Source organism: Coregonus clupeaformis, chromosome 11 (genome assembly GCF_020615455.1).
Source record: "Coregonus clupeaformis isolate EN_2021a chromosome 11, ASM2061545v1, whole genome shotgun sequence".
Lineage (NCBI taxonomy): Eukaryota > Metazoa > Chordata > Actinopteri > Salmoniformes > Salmonidae > Coregonus > Coregonus clupeaformis.
Genome location: NC_059202.1, coordinates 50098814 through 50114183, shown reverse-complemented (window position 1 = coordinate 50114183; position 15370 = coordinate 50098814). Strand labels below are relative to the sequence as shown.

General features: G+C 41.6%; 1 protein-coding gene and 1 pseudogene across 2 annotated transcripts; both read left to right on the top strand.

The window, feature by feature from the left end:
• The first annotated feature begins 2046 nt into the window (after positions 1-2046).
• Positions 2047-3958, top strand: LOC121577061 (annotated as a pseudogene).
• Positions 3959-4580: 622 nt separating this feature from the next.
• Positions 4581-10235, top strand: LOC121577059 (bisphosphoglycerate mutase). Of its 2 annotated transcripts, none has more exons than XM_041890784.2 (3): positions 4581-4688; positions 5698-6330; positions 9559-10235. In XM_041890784.2, exons 2-3 carry the CDS (start codon positions 5730-5732, stop codon positions 9732-9734), a joined length of 777 nt encoding a protein of 258 aa, XP_041746718.1. In that variant the 5' UTR covers positions 4581-4688; positions 5698-5729; the 3' UTR covers positions 9735-10235. The 2 variants fall into 2 exon arrangements, with proteins under 2 accessions (XP_041746718.1, XP_041746719.1); XM_041890785.2 differs by having other exon boundaries at positions 4590-4688; positions 5703-6330.
• Positions 10236-15370: the final 5135 nt, after the last annotated feature.

The window sequence follows — 15370 nt, the reverse complement described above, 5'->3', positions numbered from 1 at the left end:
CTCAGTACTTTGTTGAAGCACCTTTAGCAGCGATTACAGCCTCGAGTCTTCTTGGGTATGATGCTAAAAGCTTGGCACACCTGTATTTGGGGAGTTTCTCCCATTCTTCTCTGCAGATCCTCTCAAGCTCTGTCAGGTTGGATGAGGAGCGTCACTGCACAGCTATTTTCAGGTCTCTCCAGAGAAGTTAGATCGGGTTCAAGTCCGGGCTCTGGCTGGGCCACTCAAGGACATTCAGAGACTTGTCCCGAAGCCACTCCTGCGTTGTCCTGGTTGTGTACTTAGGGTCGTTATCCTTTTGGAAGGTAAACCTTCACCCCAGTTTGAGGTCCTGAGTGCTCTGGAGCAGGTTTTCATCAATGATCTCTCTGTACTTTGCTCTGTTCATCTTTCCCTCGATCCTGACTAGTCTCCCAGTCCCTGCCGCTGAAAAACATCCCCACAGCATGATGCTGGCACCACCATCCTTCACCGTAGCGATGCTGCCATGTTTCCTCCAGAAGTGACACTTGGCATTCAGGCCAAAGAGTTCAGTCTTGGTTTCATCAGACCAGAGAATCTTGTTTCTCATGGTCTGAGAGTCTTTAGGTGCCTTTTGGCAAACTCTTAGCGGGCTGTCAAGTGCCTTTCACTGAGGAGTGGCTTCCATCTGGCCACTCTACCATAAAGGCCTGATTGGTGGAGTGCTGCAGAGATGGTTGTCCTTCTGGAAGTTTCTCCCATCTCCACAGAGGAACTCTGGTGCTCTGTCAGAGTGACCATCGGGTTCTTGGTCACCTCCCTGAGCAAGACTCTTCTCCCCCGATTGCTCAGTTTGGCCAGGCAACCAGCTCTAGGAAGAGTCTTGGTTGTTCCAAACTTCTTCCATTTAAGAATGATGGAGGCCACTGTGTTCTTTGGGACCTTCATTTCTGCAGAAATGTTTTGGTACCCTTCCCCAGATCTGTGCCTTGACACAATCCTGTCTCGGTGCTCTACGGACAATTCCTTCGACCTCATGGCTTGGTTTTTGCTCTGACATGCAGGTGTGTGCCTTTCCAAATCATGTCCAATCAATTGAATTTACCACAGGTGGACTCCAATCAAGTTGTAGAAACATCTCAAGGATGATCAATGGAAACAGGATGCACCTGAGATCAATTTCGAGTCTCATAGCAAAGGGTCTGAATATTTTGTATACATTTGCACAAAAAAATAAAAACCTGTTTTCACTTTGTCATTATGGGGTACTGTGTGTAGATTGATGAGGGAAAACAAGTATTTAATCAATTTTAGAATAAGGCTGTAACATAACAAAATGTGGAAAAAGTCAAGGGGTCTGAATACTATCTGCATATCCCCCATCAAGAGTTGCAAGTGTTTCAACATGTATAACCTGTTAATGAATAAATCAATAAACTTTTGAACTCAAGTGCAAATTCAACTGCTTGTCAAATGATTATGGGGGCATTATGGATTGCTGTGCTCGAGATTCAATACATTTTCATATTCATCTTGTGTCAGTCCAAAAGTGGACAACAGGACAATACTTTTTAATACACTCTCAATATACAGGATATAAATACTTGCAGTACTCCTTACTTACTAAAACATGTTCAAAAAATTCATTTAGAATTTGTGCAACTTAAAACATTGTTGACAGAGGTACATCTGACTTATTTTAGTGCCAGTCACTGCCAGGTATACAAAACAAAAAATTAAAGTCCTTGGGAACTTTCAATTCTTATAATACAGATAAGGTTAACTGAAATCTGTGTGATCATTATTATTTTCCAAATTACATGGCATTGTACATTTATGTGACACGGACCAAATTCTCTGAAATGCTCTTAGTTGTGTACACCACATATAATATATATAAACTTTATTACACTCTCACATGTAGTACAATATAAAGTACCACCACTTAAACTGAAATCAAGTCACTTCATCCAGTTTGTCCCCCTTTGGTCACTGTGTATGAACAGACAACCAGACAGGTGGAAAGTCACACATAATAAACATCCACAGACCAGAGATTGGGATGTGCAGCATTTCACAGCAAGAATGGTGAGGACAGTGAGTCTATTTTAGTGAACACCTCACATGAGGTCGAGAATCTATATATCTACCCACTTTCCGTCCCTCCAGCCTCACAAAGACAACTAGTAACATTACAGTAGGTTTTCTTCACCTGAAAGGTAAGTTTCCAGTATTCATGTTTTGACAGTAGCTTGCTGTCAGTGTGAGTAGTCACCCCAACAAAGAGAGGTCAAGTAGAAGTAGTAAATACTGTGGATTTGAAGTTTGTACACTTGATTTACGTGAGGATTGTTTTAGTTTGTCATCTATTGCAATCGGGTAAGACCAGAACTTTATTGATTTATTTTCACAATTGGACATTTTTATGAATTATCAAACGACCAGAAAATTGTTATCTGTTATTTGCGTTACCTATCGTAATTTTGTGAGATGTTACAGAAGATAGCTAACCAATTAAGCTATTTAAGCTCATAACTTCATTTCTATGTACAATTTATGCAATCTAAAGTCTACAATAATACAAAGGAGATCTCTTGGGAGAAGACCTTCATGAATGAAATTATAAAGCTACATAAAAGCAGTATTTGATAAATGCCCCAAATACTAAATTCCAGTCAGATGTGTTTCTAAATACTAAATTGAATAAACACTACATTAAATAAAGACTAAATACTAGTCAGACAGATTCATTGTGTTAACAGTACTGACGTTCATTTATTATTTAATGATTCCTAGCTCATCTCATTTTCTGTAGTTGCATCATATGTTTTATAACAGTCAATTGCTGTAGTTCTGAACAAACAAGCCAAAATGTAAATTGATAACCTGGTAGAATTAATATGAATGTCATCCAAATCAACAACATATTATTGATTGTTAAATGTTTTAGAAAGTTGAAATACATTTTTGCATGCTCAAAACTTATACTGTCCATAATATCGTGACATAGTTTAGAAAAAAACTATATTTTAGTCTATTGTAACTTTTTCACCTTTTTCATTGACAGGAGACACTTAGAACCACAGCCATGTCTGAAGCCTAAGTACCCATGTCTCTTATCACAATTTCTTACATTGCTGTCAACATTGACAGGAAATAGTAGCTATAAAAACAACATGAATATGATCATCTTCCTCCTTGTGTATTTTTAATCTTTATTTAGAATTTACTGTCTGTCCAGGCTGGTAAGTTAATTTTCATATTTAAACCACAACAAATGAATTCTGCTCCTGTAGTTGACTATTGTGACGGGTCTAATGTCACTCACAATCATTATTTTGAAATCTTGCTATGTGGCAATATAGATTGAAAAGCTGACCATGAAGATCACTGAGCTGAAGGGCAAAAAGTGACCTCAGCTGAAGAGGGTGAGAGTATCAACTGAAGCAATGTTGGGGGCTCTGCTGGGAGCCAAGGTCAAAGAGTCTGTCGATTTCAAGGCCAACCTCAAGACTGTCAAAAAGGAGGAGAAGGTAAGGGAAAGGAGACGCTACTCAGTAGCCTGGGTGCCAACCTGTTTCTGCTCTTTTGCCAACTCCTTATGGAAATATGCCAAATGTTTGGCTTGATAATGACAGAAATGGAGTTGGTAAGAGCACAAACAGATATGTGACAAGGCTAACTACATAGTACAGCCCCTCCCCATTATTTATTTCATAACCTGTTGTACAATGCACCTGCACGTATAACTCGGTGTGCACTAGCTGAGTTCTGAACTGGTTATACTATGTTGTCATCCCCATAGAAAGAGGACGTGACTGTCTGGCGTAAGCATGTGGACGCCATGTCTGGCATGGAGGGCAGGAAGAAGATGTTCGCTACTTCCTAATAGTCATGGGCGGAGTAATGAAATCATATGACTGCTCAGTGTTTACCTTACATAATGACAGTCAAGGAAGACGCAGTTTGCATAGTTTTACATATATAACAGTAAGAGTCTCTTGCATTGTTATGTGTTTTGTATGGATGCAAATCCTCATGTACATCATATGATAGATAATTCTAGTCATTCAATAGAAAATATTGTCTTATTTTTTATGGGAAATAATGTCTTATTTTTATGTAATTAGTTATGAAATGTTATTTATATGATGTGGTATGAACACACACAATGTTGGATGTTAGATGTTATAAAGCACTTATTAACATTGTATTATCATTGTCACTTGTATGGTCAACAGTCAGCTGCACAGTTCATCCCACAAAGTTAATGCTGTGTTTGTGTGAGTGTGTGAGTGCGTGCGTGTGTATGTGCGTGTGTTCGAGCTTGCGCATGTTGTTTGCATTGTGGATCAACCACAGTTTAAACTGTAGTTTTGGGCCAAAATGGTACAGTATGTCCACTTCGCAAGCAAAACATTGACATAGCAGATACTTAATAACGTCTAGACAAATTCAGTGACTGTTAAAATGTAGGCAGCTAAATGTGTCATGCCACGCCTTCTTCCCCCATGATGACCGTTCCAGACAGCACGAGCCGTTCCTCTCATCCGTCCATATGGGCAGCACACGTTACACAAATCCCGCCCAAATGTGAGATTTACCGTTTCGATTGGCCCACAAGCTGTCAGTCGCGGACTTCCTTTGAACGCTCTCGATGGTGATACACATTTCTGTCATCAGTCACGACTGCACGACAATTGCTCCAAAATTGTAACTCACGCAGGGTAAGATAGTATCCATGCTATACATTTTCCGTTACAATTGTTATTGAACCGCATTTTGTAGCTTGCGGTCTTACACGCATTCCCTCGTAAAAACGCATGCACGCTATCTGAATTCTGGACAGAGAGTAGGCTACCAATGTATGAGATGACAAGTGCAAGGCATCCCAGCTAGCTGCTTTTATTGTCTGTTGATATGATGTAATAATAAGATATTCCGTTTAAATTACGACATAGGGAATGTGTAATAGCCACATTTCGTTGTTTAGTTTCAGCATTACCCTGTACAATTATGTTTAACTTGGGTTAACATAACCGTGTGTTGTGTGGGTTTGTAGCATGCCACTTTGAAATTACTGACCTACCAGACCCACCCCTTAAACCTCTCAGCCATGTTGATGATGGCTACCGCTTCTGCTTCTGATATCACGCTTATTAACAGTAGAGTTACATAGTAACAACAGTAAAGTATTAGGCTTATAGCAAACGGAGTTGTGTACATGTAGCTAATAACAGTGCTTAATTAATAGTGTGTGCAGTGACAAAAAGTATGCGCGAGCGGGGGTGACCTCGGGAGCTCTGAGGTACCGTAAGGCATGAGAAAAAAAACCCCACCTTTATAATAAAGCGTTGCATGCATATCATCGCAATTGCTAGAGTAGAAGCACTTACAGAAGTTGCACACATGGGGAAACATTTTAGTAGCTTAGGGTCCGGGAAAAATCGGGCCTTTTATAAACTAATTTCATGCGTTTATAAAATGACTGGAGACTTTGGCAGATACCGCACAAATTATCGAAATTACAGTCTACTTTGACACAGGCAAACTGAGAATCTGAGATCAATAAAAACAACCTTGTCTTGTTGTTTATTCGAGACTTGTTGAATAATTGTTATTTAAGTTGTGTGCTAAGTGTGATGTTAGCTGGCCACAGTAACAGTCCAGTGCATTATGTAACTGAACCTGCACCCTTAGCATCTACAATTCAACCCATTGTTTGTTTGTGTACAGTACAGGCTCCTGCTGCCAGCCAGTCCTTCTGGATGTCCAAGTACAAAGTCTTTGTGATGAGGCATGGAGAAGGGGCCTGGACCAAAGAGAACCGCTTCTGCAGCTGGGTGGACCAGAGGCTGAGTGAGGACGGCGTCAAGGAGGCCCTGGCGTGCGGTCACCTCCTGAGGGAAGCAGGCTACCACCTGGATGTGGTCTTCACCTCCCTGCTCAGCCGCTCCATCCACACAGCCTGGCTGCTGCTAGAGGCCATGGGGCAGGAGTGGGTCCCAGTGGTGAAATCGTGGAGGCTGAATGAGCGCCATTATGGTGCTCTGATCGGGCTCAACCGCGCCGAGATGGCCCTAAACCATGGTGAGGAGCAGGTGAAACAGTGGAGGAGGAGTTACGACCTCACGCCACCGCCTATTGACAAATCACACCCTTACTTTCTGGAGATCTACAACGACCGGCGGTATTCTACTTGCGATGTTTCTAAAGAGGATCTACCGATGTCGGAGAGCCTGAAGGATGTCTTAGAGAGGCTCCAGCCATACTGGGATGGCACTATTGTGCCAGAGATCAAACAGGGGAAATCGGTGCTCATCTCTGGGCATGGGAATAGCTGCAGGGCACTGCTGAAACACTTACAAGGTATAACTGGTTTAAAATCAAATCAAATGTTATTTGTCACATGCGCCGAATACAACAGGTGTAGACCTTACAGTGAAATGCTTACTTACAAGCCCTTAACCAACAATTCAGTTTTAAGAAAAATAAGTGTTAAGTCAAAAATAGATACAAATAAAAAATTATTAAAGAGCAGCAGTAAAATAACAGTAGCGAGGCTATATACAGGGGGTACCGGTACAGAGTCAATGTGCGGGGGCACAGGTTAGTCGAGGTAATGGAGGTAATAAGTACATGTGGGTAGATTTAAAGTGACTATGCATAGATAATAAACAGAGTAGCAGCAGCGTAAAATAGGGGGTGGGGGGGGACAATGCAAATAGTACGGGTAGCCATTTGATTAGCTGTTCAGGAGTCTTATGGCTTGGGGTAGAAGCTGTTAAGAAGCCTTTTGGACCTAGACTTGGTGCTCCGGTACCGCTTGCCGTGCGATAGTAGAGAGAACAGTCTATGACTAGGGTGGCTGGAGTCTGACAATTTTTAGGGCCTTCCTCACCGCCTGGTCTGTAGTGCGTTGCGGCCGGAGGCCGAGCAGTTGCCATACCAGGCAGTGATGCAGCCAGTCAGGATACTCTCGATGGTGCAACTGTAGGAACTTTTTGAGGATCTGAGGACCCATGCCAAACTCCTGAGTGGCGCAGTGGTCTAAGGCACTGCATCGCAGTGCTAACTGTACCACTAGAGATCCTGGTTCGAATCCAGGCTCTGTCGCAGCCGGCCGCGACCGGGAGACTCATGGGCGGCGCACAATTGGCCCAGCGTCGTCCAGGGTAGGGGAGGGAATGGCCGGCAGGGATGTAGCTCAGTTGATAGAGCATGGCGTTTGCAACGCCAGGGTTGTGGGTTCAATTCCCACGGGGGGCCAGTATAAAAAAAATATGTATTCACTAACTGTAAGTCGCTCTGGATAAGAGCGTCTGCTAAATGACTAAAATGTAAATCTTTTCAGTCTCCTGAGGGGCTTTGTCGTGCCCTCTTCACGACTGTCTTGGTGTGTTTGGACCATGATAGTTTGTTGGTGATGTGGACACCAAGGAACTTGAAGCTCTCAACCTGCTCCACTAACGCCCCGTCGATGAGAATGGGGGTGTGCTCGGCCCTCTTTTTCCTGTAGTCCACAATCATCTCCTTTGTCTTGATCACGTTGAGGGAGAGGTTGTTATCCTGGCACCACACGGCCAGGTCTCTGACCTCCTCCCTATAGGCTGTCTCATCGCTGTCGGTGATCAGGCCTACCACTGTTGTGTCGTCGGCAAACTTAATGATGGTGTTGGAGTCGTGCCTGGCCATGCAGTCATGGGTGAACAGGGAGTACAGGAGGGGACTGAGCACGCACCCCTGAGGGGCCCCCTTGTTGAGGATCAGCGTTGCAGATGTGTTGTTACCAACCCTTAACACCTGGGGGCGGCCCATCAGGAAGTCCAGGATCCAGTTGCAGAGGGAGGTGTTTAGTCCCAGGGTCCTTAGCTTAGTGATGAGCTTTGAGGGCACTATGGTGTTGAACGCTGAGCTGTAGTCAATGAATAGCATTCTGTTCCTTTTGTCCGGGTGGGAAAGGGCGGTGTGGAGTGCAATAGAGATTGCATCATCTGTGGATCTGTTGGGGTGGTATGCAAATTGGTCAGCGCATGCTCGGAGTACCCGCCTCTGGATGAGCGTTTTCCTGTTTGCTAATGGCCTTATGCAGCTCATTGAGTGCGGTCCTAGTGCAAGCATCGTTTTGTGGTGGTAAATAGACAGTTACGAAAAATATAGATGAAAACTCTCTTGGTAAATAGTGTGGTATACAGCTTATCATGAGATACTCTACCTCAGGCGAGCAAAACCTTGAGACTTCCTTAATATTAGATTTTGTGCACCAGCTGTTGTTTACAAATATACACAGACCACCACCTATTGTCTTTCCAGAGGCAGCTGTTCTATCTTGCCGATGCAGCGTATATCCCGCCAGCTGTATGTTATCCATGTCGTCGTTCAGCCACGACTCAGTGAAACATAACATATTACAGTTTTTAATGTCCCGTTGGTAGGATATCCGTGATCGTAGTTCGTCTATTTTGTTATCGAATGATTGTAGGTTGGCTAATAGGACTGATGGTAAAGGCAGATTACCCACTCGCCGTCGGATCCTTACAAGGCACCCCGACCTACGTCCCCGATATCTCTGTCTCTTTCTCATGCAAATGACAGGGATTTGGGCCTTGTCGGGTGTCTGAAGAAAATCCTTCGCGTCCGACTCGTTAAAGAAAACATCTTCGTCCAGTATGAGTTGAGTAATCGCTGTCCTGATATCCAGAAGCTCTTTTTCGGTCATAAGAGACGGTGGCAGAAACATTATGTACAAAATAAGTTACAAATAACGTGAGAAAACACACACAATAGCACAATTGGTTAGGAGCCCGTAAAACGGCAGCCATCTCCGGCGCCATTGACTTTGTGTGTGTGCAACCCACTAGGCTCGACTGCATCATCTGCACCATTATTACTATTGACGTTTGATGCACTGCTATTGTTCTTTTTAGTTCTCTTTTGTTACTGCAGATATTAGTATGAGCTGCATGGCCACTTTCTCTTTCACTTGCATTTGAATGTTTGAATCCACAAACACCCTTCTAGGGGAGTTCGCTAGGCCCTCCATGCTTTAGGCCTAGCTCGTAACTATCATTCACTCCCATTTGGTTTATAGCAATATATATGAGTTCCAGAAATGGCACGAGGTTGAACTTGTACAAAAAGGGCACTAGGTTTATGTTACATCAGACTACTGCCATGAGATCCACATTGACCTTTTAGCTCCTCCACTGGGTCACCCTGTAACTTTATAAACGGTTATGTAATGGGGATATTATAAATCATCTATGCTATATAGCTGGAATTTTTGTTTAAGATGACCTACATTATAGACCTACAGTAGTCTGTTACGCATAATACAGTTATTCCCTTATCTGTTTATTTTGATTTGGTTTTAATTGGTTATTGAGCGCTCAGACAAGCTTACTTCAGATAGCCCATGTACAGAAATCAGAAATGTTGGTAGCGCTTTACATAACAACATGGGATAAAGCTGTACTAACATAATGGTTATATTATGTTCATGGTGATAGCATAATAGTATGCCACGGGTTGTTTGTTTACTGTGGTTCACAGCAGCAGAACACTACAAATCAAACATTCTCTCTATTATTTCAACAGGTATATCAGATGCTGATATCATCAACGTGACGTTACCCACAGGAACACCCATTCTGATTGAGCTGGATGAGAACTTCCGGCCCACCAAACCCATGCAGCTCCTGGGAGACCAGGAAGCCATCCAGGCAGCCATCAGGAAGGTGGAGGATCAGGGGAAGGTCAAACAAACAGCCTGATTGGCCTGAATCTAGTCAACTGGATTCTTGATTCAAAAATCTAGTCAACTGAACTCTAGTCATTATAGATACTAGTGATTGTAGAATCTAATCAACTGGATTCTAGTAATTCTGTAGTGGATTCTAGAATCTAGTCAACTGGCTGTAAGACTCTAATATATGAAGTTGCCCAGGCCCGGGCTAGCACTTATTTGGTTGCCTGTTATGCACCATTAATCAGATTCACTCAAAACTGAATTCTTCATTTAATTAAATTCATAGTAATTAAATTCATAGTAAGTACATGTTATTGTAGCCAGTAAGTCTCACAGTGAATTTACTGTATGCAGAATTGTGGTATGGACTGAACCCAGACTACTCTATTTGGTGCAACAAGGAAACAAAATAATATTGTTCATACAGAAATAAGTGGTGTGCATTAACAAGCATATTTGGTAATAGGCTGACTAGGCTTGTATTGAGGCATTTTGGCATTAAAGAAATACTAGCATGTGAAACACATGTGCCTTCACTGCCATTATTCTCCATTTCTGTAGGACTTTGCAATGCAATTATGACTGTGACAGAATACAGAATCTAGCAGTAGAATATGAGCCAGACCAACAGGTACAAGTTGTGTTATTTATCAAGAAACTCTTTCAAAGCACTTCATAACAAGTATTACCTCATTGAGACTGAAAGCCAGGCTATTCACTCCAAGACAGGTCGGTGATTGTGTGATCTAAGCTTTTTTTGGTACAGAAATGCTGTAAATGTGTTGTTGAAAAAGAGAGGTCAAACTTGATAAGAACATGTCCGCTCATATGCTACATGCTAGTTTAAGAGAAGTTCATATGAAATAACTACAGCGCTTATGCGATTAATCATAAAATACCTACGTTGACATGCTGATTTATGATTTGCAGTATATTGCGGTATAATTTGACACAAAAGCTTGTCGTTTCAATTTGTGACCCACCACCTGGATTCGGTCCTATGTAGCAACATTTGAAATTGTGTTTTTTACATTGGATAAAAGTAGAGACTGGTATATCATACACTGCAGTTGAGGAACAATGGAAAAGTAATTCTGCTTTGAATGTTGATAAACCTCTAACCCTACTTTTGAAAAAATGGCCCATTAATGTTTTGGTACACCTACTGGAGAGCTCTTCTTTGTCTACACCCATTCAACATCGTTCACACCCTCTTAAGCCTCACCCATCTCTTTAAGGATTCATATGTGAGGCCATGTGCTACACAGAGTGAGTAGTGTAGTAAACAACCAAAGATTTCTAGACTAAAAGTGGTAAAAGTAGTAGCCTACAATAAGGAAAAACTCCAGGTAAAAATAGACTTTAGTCCTTGGCCTATATCCTAATCTGACTTTGGTGCAAGTCATGTTGTTCTTCACATTACTATCTCTGCTAAACACACACTATATCAAATAAAATCTATGTTTATTTGTCACATGCACAGTATACAGAAGGTGTAAACGGTACAGTGAAATGGTTACAGTGAAATGGTTACTTGCAATATCAAAAACAGAAAGTGTCCAGATAAAAATATTTTATAAATATTTTATAATTATTAGATGACGCTTACCCGGACACACATGTCTAAATTGATGGGTCATGTGTAACCACCCCACAGCCACATCTAGCTAAGTGGATGGGTCACTATTGTCTAGACATGTACACATGTTCATGAAATACAATAGATGGCTGTAATCACCCCCAGTCACACCTGGCTAACTTGATAGGTGATCATCTGGCGAAGTGGAGTCTTTTGTTTAGACATGTAGCTAGCTAGCTAAATAATGAACCGGCATAATCCCAACTCATACTACAACCACTACAAACATTTTCATAGCTGTAGTCTGAATCTGCAGGTAGCTAAAGCTAACCAACTAGGTTAAATGTTAGCTAGCTAACATTAGGCTATAACTAGCCATGCAAATGAATTTCTGATTCGAATAATATTACTACACAGATCATACACGTAACGTTAGCTAGCGAGCCAGCAAGCTAACGTTTGCTAGCTAGCTAACAGTATGCTTTAACTTGCAATGAAAACGACTTTCTGACAAAATTAGAAAATGTAGCTAGACCCTTACCAGTATACATGGATGAACGCTTCACGGCAGACTGGAACCATTTAACTCCGATTTGTTTCTAGCTACATCTTGTTTGGCCAGCGTTGTGTCAAGTCACTCCGGTTCACACTGACCGTGGCGTGTGCAGAAAGTAGCCCATCACATATTTTTCCAACTGATCTGTCGATAGCACCTGCTAAATTCAGGGCATCAATGTTGTTGAGAAAAGTAGCAAAACTTTTCTAGTTCTCGATGGCCAAAGTTGTCGCGGTAGAAAGGACTATCAACACATACTGAGCAGCTCACGTTATAGACAGAAGCATGCTACATGGCAGACCAATCCAAACTCATCTCCCGGCATGTCCAGCCCATCCATTATCTCAGCCAATGTTACCTTAAAAGTTAAAGTATTCTTAACATAGTTTAGTTTATAGTTTAGGTTATGTGAACACCACTGCATTTTCAATTGAATACAGTGCTACTAAAGATGTTTTAGATCAAATCAAATCAAATGTTATTTGTCACATACACGTGTTTAGCAGATGTTATAGCGGGTGTAGCGAAATGCTTGTGCTTCTATCTCTGACAGTGCAGTAATATCTAACAAGTAATATCTAACAATTTCACAACATATACCCAATACACACAAAACTAGTAAGGAATGGGATTTAAGAATATATACATATGGACAAGCAATGACAGCAATGACAGAGCGGCATTGACTAAGATACAGTAGAATATTATAGAATAGAATGCAGTATATACATATGAGATGAGTAGTGCAAGATATGTAAACATTATTAAAGTGATTAGTGTTCCATTTCTTAAAGTGGCCAGTGATTTCAATAGGCAGCAGCAGCCTCTAATGTGCTAGTGATAGCTATTTAACAGTCTGATGGCCTTGAGATATAAGCTGTTTTTCAATCTCTCGGTCCCAGCTTTGATGCACCTGTACTGACCTCGCCTTCTGGATGATAGCGGGGTGAACAGGCAGTGGCTCGGGTGGTTGATGTCCTTGATGATCTTTTTGGCCTTCCTATGACATCGGGTGCTGTATGTGTCTTGGAGGGCGGGTAGTTTGCCCCCGGTAATGCGTTCGGCAGACCGCACCACTCTCTGGAGAGCCCTGCGGTTGTGGGCGGTGCAGTTGCCGTACCAGGCAGTGATACAGCCCGACAGGATGCTCTCAATTGTGCATCTGTAAAAGTTTGTGAGGGTTTTAGATTTGTACATTATGGGGATACTAGTATTCAGGGATGATCCTGGCCGCTCTGCCCCCCTTGGCGACAACAAAAAATGGCTGCCACTACAAGAATAATCCCAGTAAGCAAAATGAAGTTGAAAAGACATCTAAAATACGTATTTTTCCAGACGTTGAAGTTAAGTTCAATTTAAGCTCTGAATGAAAGGTGAAAATACATATTTTATGGACGTTGAAATCAGGTTCATTTTCGGTTCTGAATGAAGGTTGAAAATATATATTTTCCAGTTGTTGAAAATAGGTATTTTCCGGGCGTTGAAAATACGTATTTTCTGGATGTTGAAATCAGGTTCATTTTCGGTTCTGAATGAAAATTGAAAATATGCAATTTATAGACGTCAAATGTTTGGGCAAAATCAAGGCTGGTCCAGACCGGAAAAAATCTGAACCAAACATAAAATGTAACTTTGACATTATGCGGCATTGTGTGTAGGCCAGTGACAAAAACATCTACATTTGACCCATTTAAAATTCAGGCTATAACACAACAAAATGTGGAAAGATTCAAGGGGTGTGAATATTTTCTGAAGGCACTGTACATGTGTTTGTGGGGCATTACTGTGATGTTTTTTTTTTTACACATGCTACTTTATGTTTGTGTGTCTCATTTTGTATTGTATGTCTGTGTCTGTCTAATATTTCTGTTATGCTCTGTCCATCTGTGTCATAGTAACCACCATCTTTGGTGTTATGGTCTTCAGGTCATTAGGGAAATGATGACTAATATTATTAGTTAATCCCTAAAACCTTAAATGTGTAAATATATTGATACTACAAAATACTGTAGTCGTGTCCTGTAATATCTTCTGTAATGTATTATCCCCACAGTTATACTAAATGTTCAATGATGACATTAAGTATTTGACTTAGTTTGAAAACTTGACTTTGCCATTTGATGGTTTGCATGGTAGAAATAAAATTAAAGGGAAATGAAAATAACCCACTCTGTAATGATGTGACTGTTGTCTCAGAAATAAGTTTTCTTTGTGGTAAAAATGCCAAAGATGTTTCAAGGATGTGAAAGTATGTCAGTGTAGTTATATAGTATGGTAGTGTATTATGATGAAAATGTTCTTGAAGAAAATGTCTGTGCCTACCAGTTGGAGCTACAGTTTTCCTTTTTTAATCATCCTGAATCATGATACAGTCAAGTGAACTGCAATGAGCAAAGCCCATAGATAATTAACCTCGACAATAGACAATGAACCTTGTCATCAGGGTGACCACAGGCGGATACAGCGGGAGTGGCTGTTTTAGTTATTTGGCCTGAAGGAGAAGATGATGGGACTGTGCCAAAAACCATCAGTCTGGGTGTGAGACTGTCGCCTGGGATCAGGCAAACAAGAATGAGTAACATGGTGTACAATATGATTCTTATTCCCCCTTGTGCTTAAATTGAGCTTGCCTGTTGTAAAGGAACCAATAGAAAATTCCCAAAAAGTGCAAACCTCACCCACCTTTCTTGCATTCCAGAGAGGCTAAGCAAGATTTTAAATAGTATTTGAACCCAAATCTGTTTAGATTAGCGTTTTGGGAGGGATGTACACACTGCATACATAGGTACTGTACAGTGAGGGAAAAAAGTATTTGATCCCCTGCTGATTTTGTACGTTTGCCCACTGACAAAGACATAATCAGTCTATAATTTTAATGGTAGGTTTATTTGAACAGTGAGAGACAGAATAACAACAACAAAATCCAGAAAAACACATGTCAAAAATGTTATAAATTGATTTGCATTTTAATGAGGGAAATAAGTATTTGACCCCTCTGCAAAACATGACTTAGTACTTGGTGGCAAAACCCTTGTTGGCAATCACAGAGGTCAGACGTTTCTTGTAGTTGGCCACCAGGTTTGCACACATCTCAGGAGGGATTTTGTCCCACTCCTCTTTGCAGATCTTCTCCAAGTCATTAAGGTTTCGAGGCTGACGTTTGGCAACTCGAACCTTCAGCTCCCTCCACAGATTTTCTATGGGATTAAGGTCTGGAGACTGGCTAGGCCACTCCAGGACCTTAATGTGCTTCTTCTTGAGCCACTCCTTTGTTGCCTTGGCCATGTGTTTTGGGTCATTGTCATGCTGGAATACCCATCCACGACCCATTTTCAATGCCCTGGCTGAGGGAAGGAGGTTCTCACCCAAGATTTGACGGTACATGGCCCCGTCCATCGTCCCTTTGATGCGGTGAAGTTGTCCTGTCCCCTTAGCAGAAAAACACCCCCAAAGCATAATGTTTCCACCTCCATGTTTGATGGTGGAGATGGTGTTCTTGGGGTCATAGGCAGCATTCCTCCTCCTC